Source organism: Salvelinus fontinalis, chromosome 8 (genome assembly GCF_029448725.1).
Source record: "Salvelinus fontinalis isolate EN_2023a chromosome 8, ASM2944872v1, whole genome shotgun sequence".
Lineage (NCBI taxonomy): Eukaryota > Metazoa > Chordata > Actinopteri > Salmoniformes > Salmonidae > Salvelinus > Salvelinus fontinalis.
This window is the reverse complement of record NC_074672.1, coordinates 12724811-12737240: the sequence shown is the minus strand read 5'-3', so window position 1 is coordinate 12737240 and position 12430 is coordinate 12724811. Positions and strand designations below refer to the sequence as shown.

Genomic DNA, 12430 nt, shown 5'->3' with positions numbered 1-12430 from the left:
TGGAGGGCATCTTTCAATTGATTTAAAATTAATGTGGTGGTGGTGGGGGGGCTCTACAAAAAAAAAAGATGAATTGCATGCTTCAATTTATCTCTCTACTTCTCAATTTGGATTGGATGTGTAAAGAGATTACCAAGGGAAATCAAGGTAACTCAAGGTAAAAACATGTAAGACTTGATTCATCAGCACCTAAACACATAACGTTAACTGAAAGTGTCTCAATAAAGACGCACTTAGTTACATCAAAATAATTTACCTCAGCAATGGGTTTTGACGCATCAACCAGGAGATGGAGCCCTTGCTTTAGCTGTGAGTCTCTCCCTATTTGGCCAGCCAAGTTCTCTGGAAATACATAGTCTGACATGGGAATGTTGCAACTGAGACAGTACATGATTCAAGTGGACTGAAATTCCACATAATCTACAGGGCATTTTAAACTGTGGGGGTTCGAGCCCTGAATGCTGATTGGCTGACAGCCGTGGTGTGTGTATGTATGTATGTATGTATGAGCGTAATGGAGCATAGTCTACCAGTTTTCATTTATAAAAACCTCACATTAACATATTTCAATGTGTGACAAGATCAATAGGGCGACCAAGAACATAACCAACCACACAATATCATGATAGTCGAAGCTTCAGTGTCTATAAATGTTTTTTATTCAAAAGATTTAAATGACTGAGTTCATAAAGTATTCCGAAGAGCACATAGTAACGAACAACGATGTTGCCTGATCGGACCATATGTCTGGACCATAGAATTTGAAAGGAGTTATTTCTATGGTCTGTACCAACCCATGTAATGTTATCAGAGATGAGGGGCATGAAGCGGTCAACGGAAGTGGTAAGGAACTGTGGAAGAAAACGCGAACCAAACTACTGGAATGTATGGACACGCTACCATCCAATATCTCTCATAGCTAGCGTTAGAACTAGATATCAGAAGAATAAACCTTTACAGTAAAGACACACACATGTTAGAAATGATTGATTCAGACAGACAAAACTCAGATATCCCTTCCCCTGGCAGTGTCTGATTGGCTGAGCGATCATCCTCTCATCAGTCCTGATTGAAGGAATGGTGAGTAACGAGCACAGGGGAAGAGATGGCGTCACAGAGAGAGGAGCCATGGGTAATGGTGGTACAGTGTTAAATGAGGGGAGCCGACAGGTTCTATCGTAGCAGAGACCATTTGATCTGTTCCTTGGCAGACTGCAGCACCTGTAGATGAAAAAAACTGGCCTTATAAAACAGATCATACCAACACAAGTAAACATACAAACAAACCTGTTTGTGTAATAAGCATCCAGCTTTCGTTAACGACATCCATTTTATGAGGGCATGCATCTCTCCTTACAAGCACGATTCGATATGCATCTAGATACATGGGCTCCGATACGATACAGGAGCAATACGTTTACTCAAAACGATTTGATTGTGTGTGATGTAGTGTTTGAGCTGAGCCATAGGAGGGGCAATTTATGTTTTTGTCCCCCCACTTTTAATCTGAAATCCTCATCACCCACTGATTAAGTTGTCATATAGCAGATTAAAATGTTGAGATATAAATAGACATGTTACTCTTTAGAAATGACTAAAACACAGTTTTGGAATTCACCCTCATCTCAAACGCGAATGGTTTTGACAGTTGAAACCTTACGGAGGAAAGCTGCTCTCGTCTCGAGTTCAGACCAGTGAGGCCCAACAAAACTGATTACTGGTCTTGTTATGACATCACACCATTACCCTGTCCATGTAAATGCACTGACTGTTGAAAGCACAACTACCAAAAAGATTTTGTACAGTGAACCTGGCAATCGAAAAGCCCCAATCAGCAGTTAGGATGTGCAATCAGCAAGATATGAGTGTTCAATTCGTAGCATACACAGCTCCACCAGTAAAACACCATTTTCTACAGCGCATTTTGGTAACAATGACCCAGCAAATTACATTTGTTGTCCCTCAATTAATAAAGCCTATGATTTAATATTGCGAAAGCCCTTTTACAAACATCAGAATGCTTAAGGTGTCACGCAGATGTAGCCAACGAATATTAGAACAGGGATAGGGTAGACCTAACCCTCGTTGGTGACTTGTTGATCAATTTCAATCGCAATTACATGCAAAAAAGTTTAATAGGCTGAACAAGAGGACGCAGCAATTCAGTCACAATAGATTATAGGTATTTTCCCAATAAGGCAGAAAAAATATATAAGTAAACAAACTTTAGTGAACAGGCTATTCGTAATGTTTCATTCGGTTTTCTTACCGATGCATGCTTCATTTGGATCAGTTTGGGCTCCTGCGGAGCGATGCACTCGTATCTTAAACTTTTGAACTGGGGACCAACGCGTATCGGGGAATCGTTACATCCCTACAATTTTGACTTCCATTTTTTTTTATTGCACTTAAAAAAAGGAAAGACTTTCCCTATCGAAACAAATGAATGTAATCCACCGATTGAATCTAATCTCATCCACCTTGGTTAAGAAGACCAATTGACCATTTTAAGGAAATGGAGGGAGACCATATGATTCACATAAAAATGAAATCATTAAATTGACCTCAACAAAAAGTTTAACAAAGGCTAGATGGAGGAAGATGAGTAATGCCAGTAAAGGAAAATATGCAGGAATTAATTAATCATCTTAATTCGTTGAAGGAAAGGAGAACCAGAACCATAAAGCATGAGGAAGACAGCCAGCCATTAATCAGTAGACACAGAGAAAGAGAGAAGGGATGGAGAGAGAGAGAGAGAGAGAGGGAAGGGATGGCAGGATGGCAGCCTGTCACAGGCCTCTTAAATGAGAACATTAATCAGGAGAGGAGCTAAGCGCAGACGCACACAGGCGTGTGCACACACAATGGAAACCACCACTGGCTACCATACCATCAGCCAATCATTTCCAATTGTGTGATTTACATCCAAAAGGACTAAGGAAGTGTGAAAGCAACACGGTAGGATTGGAGATGGTGAAGTATGCGGATCACCATCATGTATAGGAGAGAGGGACATTGGTAGCCTGGAAATCTAGACTCAATTCAGCTCCGTTTCAGTTTTTGTTTCACTCCACTGTCACTAAAACAAGAGAGGTGAAATGTAGCGTGATTCAGTCTGGATTCCCAAGCGAGGACATTTGGCACAGCTCTAAGGTTCTGTCCAAAATGGCACCCTATTCCCTATATAGTGAACTAACTTCGACCAGAATCCTATGGGCCCTGGTCAAAAGTAGTGGACTACATAGGGAATAGGGTGCCATTTGGGACACACCCTAAGTCTCCGGCGAGTGGAAAGTCAATAATGCAATGGAGCATATTCCACACTGAGCAGTGTAGTATGTTGAGATGGACGAGGTAATTAGGGATGTTTTTCCTCACCTGGGTAACAGTCTGCTCTGAGTAAGGCACATCTTCCCCCTGTAGGAGAGAACACATAGTGGCCTTCAGGGCATAACAATAACATTTTGGTCCACCAGCCTCTGTGGTAGATTAAAAAAAAGAATCTACCAGCCACTCAGATTTTTTTCAAGTCAAAAAAATAAATAAAAAAAATTACACCAACAAAACAGATGAGCATGCTTTGTAATGTTTCTGAAACAATATTACTAGTAAGACGTAAATAATCTGGTATATTGAATAGTTGTAATTTTTTGTCATCTCAGTCTTTTAACCAAAATATCACAGATGAGACAAAAATGTCACCTGCCCCTTTAAGGGCGGGAGGTTGCCATGGTTGCGCGACTGGAGTCATGTTTGTGCCCGTGAGATTTAATCTGACTAGTAGCCGTGTCATCTTCTCTTCCCTAACAGTTGAAACTCAAAACATAGAAAAACAACCTAGCTTGTTACAAAACCATGTAAACAGCCAAGAAACAAGCATAAAGTCTCACTTCAGTAAACTTTCGTTTCACCTGCGCACAACCCCCAGCCAGGCAGTGTTTCAGCGCAAGGTTTGATAGGCTATATAGGATTCGTAGTTCTTTGATTTTGTAAGATTAATTTACCAGCTATGATACAAAAATGGCAGAAATACTTTGAAAACATCTACTGCAGCGTTTATTTGACTATAAATGTGATCATACTTGACTTTTTATTCCCTAATGCTAGTGAAATGCTCACATTGTGGAGGCGTGACCACCCACCAACAATGGCTGGTGAAATAGACACATTTTCCAAAAATTACAAAAATCTACCCGCATTTGTCAGGTGTTCTTAGCTCCTGGTCACACAACAGCACCAATACTCAGAACACTTTCCACTAAGGTCCACTAGGTTGAGTTAAGAGTACTTTCTAGGGAGAGGATGGGAGGGGAGGAGAGAGACCTTTACTTACCCTTAGAGCTACGCGGTGGACCACTTGCTGAGGATCACTCTCCAGAATCACGCTGTAGGAGACAGCAGGGAAAAGCTTGTTATCACTCACACACTGCAAGGACAGAGGGAGCAGTGGGTGGGTAAAAAAATAAAATAAATAATAACCACTGGGGAAGCCAGAAATAAAGGCATATTTCAACCCATGTGTTGTGATAATTGCGTAACCTGTTAGTTCATATGTCTTGCCACTGTGATATAAAGGCAGAGACAATAAGAAGACACAGCGGCAGAATTATTTCAAACACACCTTTGTTTCATCACAAAACCGGAGAGCAACCTCTGTCCGGTGGAGTCCACAAAGCATATTGCATGTAACAGTTACATGACCTACAGCATGGTCAAGCAAGTTAACATTTCCGACATACTCGCACCACTAAACAACTATGGATTTAGAACCACGGAGAGTTACCGCAAGTCGCAAAGAAAACAGGAGCTGCCTCCACTATTCCAGCACCATTTCAACATCATCAAATCACCAATGCTTAGTCTAATACAGTGACAACTAAAAGGCCAGAGGTACAATGTATGAATTAATGGTTGGGTCAGAATCGCCATTACAATCATTGGCCAGTACGGAGAATAAAGTAAAACCACAGGTCCAAATGTCTCTCAATCCATGGCTAATTTAGGAAAGGGACAATTTTACCTAGCTAGCTACTGGAGGACAACACAACGAGATGCAACCATTCAGGTTTTTCTGTCAAAGACGTTTTTCTCTCGACGCGATTTGATAGGAGTGACACCAAATCCAAACTGGCTTCCATTGACACTTTTTTTTTGGTGCGCCAGGACCATTCACAGTTGATCTCACTGATTGGCTACTTTTTTAAACTTTTTTGAAATGAAGTGACGTCAAATGTTCACTGGCATCCCTTGCATTCAATGCTATGGGCAGCAACAACGTCATACTCTTTTGGACCAGACAGCGTCAGATAGATGCCCTACACAGAGACAGATCGGCACTGTTTCGTTTGCTCTGATAATTTTTTCTTTCTGGTCAATTTTTGGGGGAAGCCTGGCTACCCTTGGCAACCATGAATACACGCAACTGCCCACACTTGTCTTACTAGCACTGATTTTACTGACAGCTGCTTACTGAGAAAAAGTTGTATTTACTATGACATGTTGTCGTCTTACCTAGCTACCTTAAGATGAAAGTCATTCTGGATAAGAGGACAGCTCAACTATCAATGTATAAAATATAGAACTCACCCTCCATCCACAATTTCATCCACAGCTAGAAAGAGACCTTCCATGTTCTCAAGTAGAGCTCTCCTCTCAACATTCTTCCTACAGAGACAGACAAATCATTTTCAAGGCTTGCCTTTTGATGACCGATGACTAAATATGTGCTGTAATTAATAAGCTTTAGGTCTCACCTCAACATTTGGCTAAGTGAGTCAAACAGACAGTTCAGAACAGCCATTAGCATCAACTGTTGGAGGGAAACAAAAACACCCGACACACCAAAAAGGTTATTTAGAGAATGGCAGAGTGCACTGAAATGAAACATACAATTAATGCATTAATTGTTTCCAATCACGTCCTTCCAATATGATGACCTCATTTTCATGTGAGCTTCCAATAACGTAGAAGAAGAGATCAATGTTGCTCTTGTAGACGACTGTGAGGCCCTCTAGAAGAGCGATCTCACCTGAGTAGGCACAGAAACATGACAATGAGACAAAGAGGTAAAACACGATTCAATGACCTGTGCATGTGTTAGTGAAGTGCGAGTTGACTCATAACCTGCAGTCCCTGCGGTTATATCCGCGAGGCTGGTGTGTTTAGGGTCATGAAATATTGTGTGGATGAAGGGCATGTGGGTGGAGTGTGGGTTGAAAAAAATTGAAACTTTGCATTAAAAATCCATAAATGTATAATTATTGTGCAATTCATATCTAAAGTCTACATTTAGGTTTTTCTTTAATATTTTTTTGATCTGGTGTTAGGCCGTAAAGCTTAGGCTTACGCACCAACTGTTCACGCGCCAAATGCTTTTGGGAATTTGGGCAGAAAAAGTTAACGGCGATCAACTGAGGCAAAAAGGACAATGTCTGAGTTTAATTCAATAAGAGAGAGTTACTGCACCGAATCGTAGTCAACTAGATAGAATGAATGCTTCAATCGTTGTATGACATTTTCTGGTGACCAAGGATTCATTTAGTCTTCTAGGAAAACAAGTAACGACAGAAGAGATGCGTATTTAAGTATAGACAAGTTGATTAACATATAGGCTTATGTTTCTGCTTATAATTTACTACATCTTGGTAGGCGATCTAAATTAGGCGTAATTGTTTTTTTTTTTTTTTTTATCCTGCACCCACTGTCAATTTTCTATATTTTTGTGGTTTAGGGTCGGGTACGGGCCTCAGATTTTCACTTTATCAAAAATAGTCGGGGGTTGAAGATGGGTTATTAGCAATTGCATGGGCAGGTGCAGGTGAACAAAGCTGACCTACACATAACTAGTCTGCGTGCGTGTGTGTATTCAAATGCATTTCTTACTGTCAGTCCTGTGTGTCTTGCTGAAGATGTTCTTCTCAAAAGCTTTCTGTTCCTTCACTGAAGGGTAGGTGCCATCATAATACTGTCAATAAAGCAGTAAAATGCATGAACAGAAGGAGGGGATTGATACCACAAATATTTTTGGTTGTTGGGTAAATCCATTTGAATGCAATCACTTTTTGACAGCACCCCTTTTGATTTGAATGAAACCTTCCATACATATTTGCCCATTGTAGAAAATGCTCAGAATGTGACTTTTTGGACCTGAATACAAAAACATTCAAGAGATAAGAAGGTGCATACCCCACCATACCATGAGACATCCATGTCTTGAAAAGATAAACGGTTGAGATTGATATCATTTACAAGCTTACAAACAGGGTTGTCAAACTGTTTTATAATTTTGTCATCTTTTCTTTTTTCTTCGTAAATGATCTAAAAACGTGTAAACTCAACAAACCAAAAAAATCTTATATGTTGTAGCTTAGACCCTACTTTACGTCATCTGAGGTTTTTGTGCACGTCATCGGTTGAGGCACAACATGCTCGAATACAGGGTGGGTGTCCTAAAATAATAAAATAGAAATTTAGACTTTCAAAATGGTACCGGCGGTACATCAGAGAATGTTGACTTGAATGGGAATACCGGTTTTAAATTATACTGGAAGCTATAAAAAATGTTTTTTAAAGTCCCATACTCCATATATATATATATATATATACACTGCTCAAAAAAATAAAGGGAACACTTAAACAACACAATGTAACTCCAAGTCAATCACACTTCTGTGAAATCAAACTGTCCACTTTGGAAGCAACACTGATTGACAATAAATTTCACATGCTGTTGTGCAAATGGAATAGACAAAAGGTGGAAATTATAGGCAATTAGCAAGACACCCCCAATAAAGGAGTGATTCTGCAGGTGGTGACCACAGACCACTTCTCAGTTCCTATGCTTCCTGGCTGATGTTTTGGTCACTTTTGAATGCTGGCGGTGCTCTCACTCTAGTGGTAGCATGAGACGGAGTCTACAACCCACACAAGTGGCTCAGGTAGTGCAGCTCATCCAGGATGGCACATCAATGCGAGCTGTGGCAAGAAGGTTTGCTGTGTCGGTCAGCGTAGTGTCCAGAGCATGGAGGCGCTACCAGGAGACAGGCCAGTACATCAGGAGACGTGGAGGAGGCCGTAGGAGGGCAACAACCCAGCAGCAGGACCGCTACCTCCGCCTTTGTGCAAGGAGGAGCACTGCCAGAGCCTTGCAAAATTACCTCCAGCAGGCCACAAATGTGCATGTGTCTGCTCAAACGGTCAGAAACAGACTCCATGAGGATGGTATGAGGGCCCGACATCCACAGGTGGGGGTTGTGCTTACAGCCCAACACCGTGCAGGACGTTTGGCATTTGCCAGAGAACACCAAGATTGGCAAATTCACCACTGGCGCCCTGTGCTCTTCACAGATGAAAGCAGGTTCACACTGAGCACATGTGACAGACGTGACAGAGTCTGGAGACGCCGTGGAGAGCGTTCTGCTGCCTGCAACATCCTCCAGCATGACCGGTTTGGCGGTGGGTCAGTCATGGTGTGGGGTGGCATCTCTTTGTGGGTCCGCACAGCCCTCCATGTGCTCGCCAGAGGTAGCCTGACTGCCATTAGGTACCGAGATGAGATCCTCAGAGCCCTTGTGAGACCATATGCTGACACATGCACATTTGTGGCCTGCTGGAGGTCATTTTGCAGGGCTCTGGCAGTGCTCCTCCTTGCACAAAGGCGGAGGTAGCGGTCCTGCTGCTGGGTAGTTGCCCTCCTACGGCCTCCTCCACGTCTCCTGATGTACTGGCCTGTCTCCTGGTAGCGCCTCCATGCTCTGGACACTACGCTGACAGACACAGCAAACCTTCTTGCCACAGCTCGCATTGATGTGCCATCCTGGATGAGCTGCACTACCTGAGCCACTTGTGTGGGTTGTAGACTCCGTCTCATGCTACCACTAGAGTGAGAGCACCGCCAGCATTCAAAAGTGACCAAAACATCAGCCAGGAAGCATAGGAACTGAGAAGTGGTCTGTGGTCACCACCTGCAGAATCACTCCTTTTTTGGGGGTGTCTTGCTAATTGCCTATAATTTCCACCTTTTGTCTATTCCATTTGCACAACAGCATGTGAAATTTATTGTCAATCAGTGTTGCTTCCTAAGTGGACAGTTTGATTTCACAGAAGTGTGATTGACTTGGAGTTACATTGTGTTGTTTAAGTGTTCCCTTTATTTTTTTGAGCAGTGTGTGTGTGTATATATATATATATATATATAAACTCCCAGTAATTTATTGGGTATCACTGTGCCACCCTGAAGAAGGCACAGTGATGCCGAAATGTTTTTTTACCCAATGAATTACAGGGCGGTTATATATAGAGTGTGCGGCTCTTCTGGTTTTAATAGCTTACAGTTTATTCACCATTAGTCAGCACCTCTACACTAAATACTTTTCTCTGGGTGTGTGCCAGCTCATGCTTTTTATTAGTTTAAAATTATACTGTCAATCCTCCAAAGGATACATATTGAAATCATAGAAATATAGATAATAGAATAGACATGACCATTTAAGTTGACATTGGTCTGAAGGGATAGAAATATAATTCATAGAATGGACCTATGTTTGAAATGACACCCACCTTGTACTCAAGAGCATGTTGTGTTTCAACCGATGGCTGGCACATCACAAAAACCTCTGAAGATTTAAAGTAGGGTATAAGCTATATATGCAAATAAGAAAAAAATATAATAAAAATTGGAGTATACACATTATTATATAATTTACATTAAAAAGGTTAAAAAAAAACGATTTTTATTCAACAATAAAAAATATATGAAATAAAATTGTTTGAAGATCCTGTTTTGTAAGATTATAAATTATATCAGACTTAAATATGTATCTTCTCCAGTGATGGACATGGATGTCTCATGGTAGGGTGGGGTATGCAAAATGGGAAACTTTGAGCACCCCTATCTCCTGAATGTTTTGACATTCATGTCCAACAAGTCACTTTCTGACCACTTCATCCATGGGCAAAGATGTATGGAAAGTTTTGTTTAAATCAAAAGGGATGCTGTCAAAAAGTGATTGAACTCATATGGATCGACCTTGTTAGTACATTTCCAATGGTAGACTAATGCAGCTGGGTATTGCATAACGACAGAATTAGTTACATAGCAGAGCTTGCCAACTTCGGTTCTGAATTACTGAGTGTGCAGGCTTTTGTTCAAGCCCAGTATAACACACCTAATCATCAAAGTCTTACTTTTGCATAGAGCCTCTCTCCATCATTATCCAGAATGAGGACTGCTTTCACAGTGTACAAAGATGGTTCCTGTTAGACAGATGTACACAGACATGAGTAGCAGTGAAGGGGAATATGGGCGTACTCTTCCTCTGTGGCGAAATAAATTACTCACAGAGATAGAGGACTCATCTTTATATCTGTGCCATTATAACGTCTGTGACAGCATGGGCAGCGCCAATGAGGCTACACCCATAGGAATTAGTGAGTTGCAAACTATTATTTATTTTTGAACAACTCATTAATGGCTCGAGTCATTTCGTTTTTCATTTTAGTCGTTTGTTTGACCTGCTAGTGCTGGCTGCAATGAATACTACAGCAGGAATAATACACGCTCCTCCGGCTCAGCAGCTTCAGAGACGTGCTCAATTCACACAGTCTGTCATATGCGCGCAAGAAAATAGACATGTTTAGAATTGATATTTCATCGCATGGTGTAAGAATGACTGCAATTAATTGATTATTTAATGTTAGGATGGATACAGCTTTGTAAAACCAAAACATACACAGCCTCTGCTCAACAAATTCAAACACTTATCGTTTGGGGGGGGGGGGGTGCAGTTCGCTTTCGACTGTGCTTATCACCAGGCCTGGCTACCCAGACTCCTTACTCCGGACAAACGATACGCCACGCCTACGGACGTTAGTTTATTCTCAGCAATTAGAAGTATGTAGCGAATGACAAAGCAACAGAAGAATTGAGTGCGAGTCGTCAGGCTACTTATCACCCTCGCGGCAGTCAAGCTATGCATTCCGCCACAACTAGACATTGTTTCAAATATATCAAGAAATACTCTTATTTGAACGCCAAGCAATCAACAAATGTACATTGTTTAAAGCACACCTTTACAAGTCTCCGTCACAAATGACAGCTTCAATAAGCCAACTATGCTGAACGAGAGGCTTGTATAATCATGACTCTTTCAAGTTTTCAGGTCATTGTTCGCTGGTAGAGGGTCCTGCGTGCTCTGGGCATTACAGACTCAAATTAACAAAATGCGTCTTTAAAATGGTGGAAGCCCTCAATAGCGTTGGCCACTAGAGGCCTCTATCCTTCTCTATGGGGTCCTAGGCGCCTGATTTGTGCCAGTCACACTTTCGCTAACACACCTCACTCCAATAATCAACTAATCATGATCTCCAGTTTAGAATGCACTTAGTTTAAATCAGCTGTGTTTGCTGGGAGGGCTGCGACACCACGCCGGCCCCTGAGGACTGGAGTTTCCAAATCCCTGCTTTAAGGCAAAGATGATGGATGCACTGACGATATCGTTGTCTCTCCTTCCAAACAATGGAGTAGTTGTCCGCAAAGCAGCACAGCGGGCTGTCAAACTCCCGCTTATTCCTCTTTGGATTGGTGGAAACATCTAATTATTTTTAATATAGTGTTGACGTCAATGAATAGAGATGCTATGCTAACAGCCTCATGTCAGAATAGCCAGCTCGAGACATCCCACAACATCGGAGTTGTCACGCCCTACTTATCAGAACACTTGTAAAAAAACATTACAAAACTTATATTCGAACAAATAAACCATTACATTTGTTGTTGAGCAAATTAGACACTGACCTCCAGACAAAAACTCATCGCTTTAAATGTAAGCGAAAAAAACGAAACATGTCCCCCTGCTGGGGAAGGCACATTTTTGCCGGAGTTGGGCTCTCGCTCGCCTCTTTCGCTCTGTCTATGTTACACATCATCAATCGTTAGCTAGCTAATTGGCTAACATTAGCAACTAGTTAGCTAACTAGCTATGATAGCAGGTAAGGACGCAAGAAATAAGGACATTCGCTAACGGAAACATGTTACATTACTAAGCTGACTAAGCATTGTGACCAGAGATAGAGGATTTAGCCACAGAGTTTCTGAACTTACATACTGTATCGTCTGATTAGCTAGCTAGTTACACTGTTGTAAATGCTACATCAGCTAGTTTGTTAAAACATCCGGCGAGTTAGCTAGCTAATATCTTCCAATTTCTCGACAGGCAGCAAACACATTATCTCTCGTGACGTGGTCAAAGTCACTAGACTTTAATAAGTCACATCAGGAGTATAACATAAAAAAAACTCTATTTTTCAAAACAAACGTTACCAGCGTTACAGTATCCATCTTCTTCCAATAGGTCCTAGCTAGCAACCTTCTTAGCTTGTTAGCAACCTAGCTAAATATTTATGTGATCTCCCATTGGATGATATTCCGCGT

At 41.4% G+C, this 12430-nt stretch overlaps 1 protein-coding gene across 3 annotated transcripts; it reads right to left on the bottom strand.

Moving 5' to 3' along the window:
- Window positions 1-641: 641 nt before the first annotated feature.
- LOC129860584 (coatomer subunit zeta-1-like) lies at window positions 642-12428 on the bottom strand. 3 transcript variants are annotated; one of them, XM_055931121.1, is made up of 9 exons: window positions 12320-12428; window positions 10186-10254; window positions 6883-6964; window positions 5937-6028; window positions 5754-5809; window positions 5587-5664; window positions 4334-4385; window positions 3379-3417; window positions 642-1221 (listed from the first exon to the last, which is right to left on the bottom strand). In XM_055931121.1, the coding sequence occupies exons 1-9, from the start codon at window positions 12335-12337 to the stop codon at window positions 1174-1176; spliced, it is 534 nt and encodes a 177-aa protein (XP_055787096.1). In that variant the 5' UTR covers window positions 12338-12428; the 3' UTR covers window positions 642-1173. The 3 variants fall into 3 exon arrangements, with proteins under 3 accessions (XP_055787096.1, XP_055787097.1, XP_055787098.1); XM_055931122.1 differs by lacking the exon at window positions 12320-12428 and adding an exon at window positions 11795-11960; XM_055931123.1 differs by lacking the exon at window positions 10186-10254 and having other exon boundaries at window positions 12320-12404.
- Window positions 12429-12430: the final 2 nt, after the last annotated feature.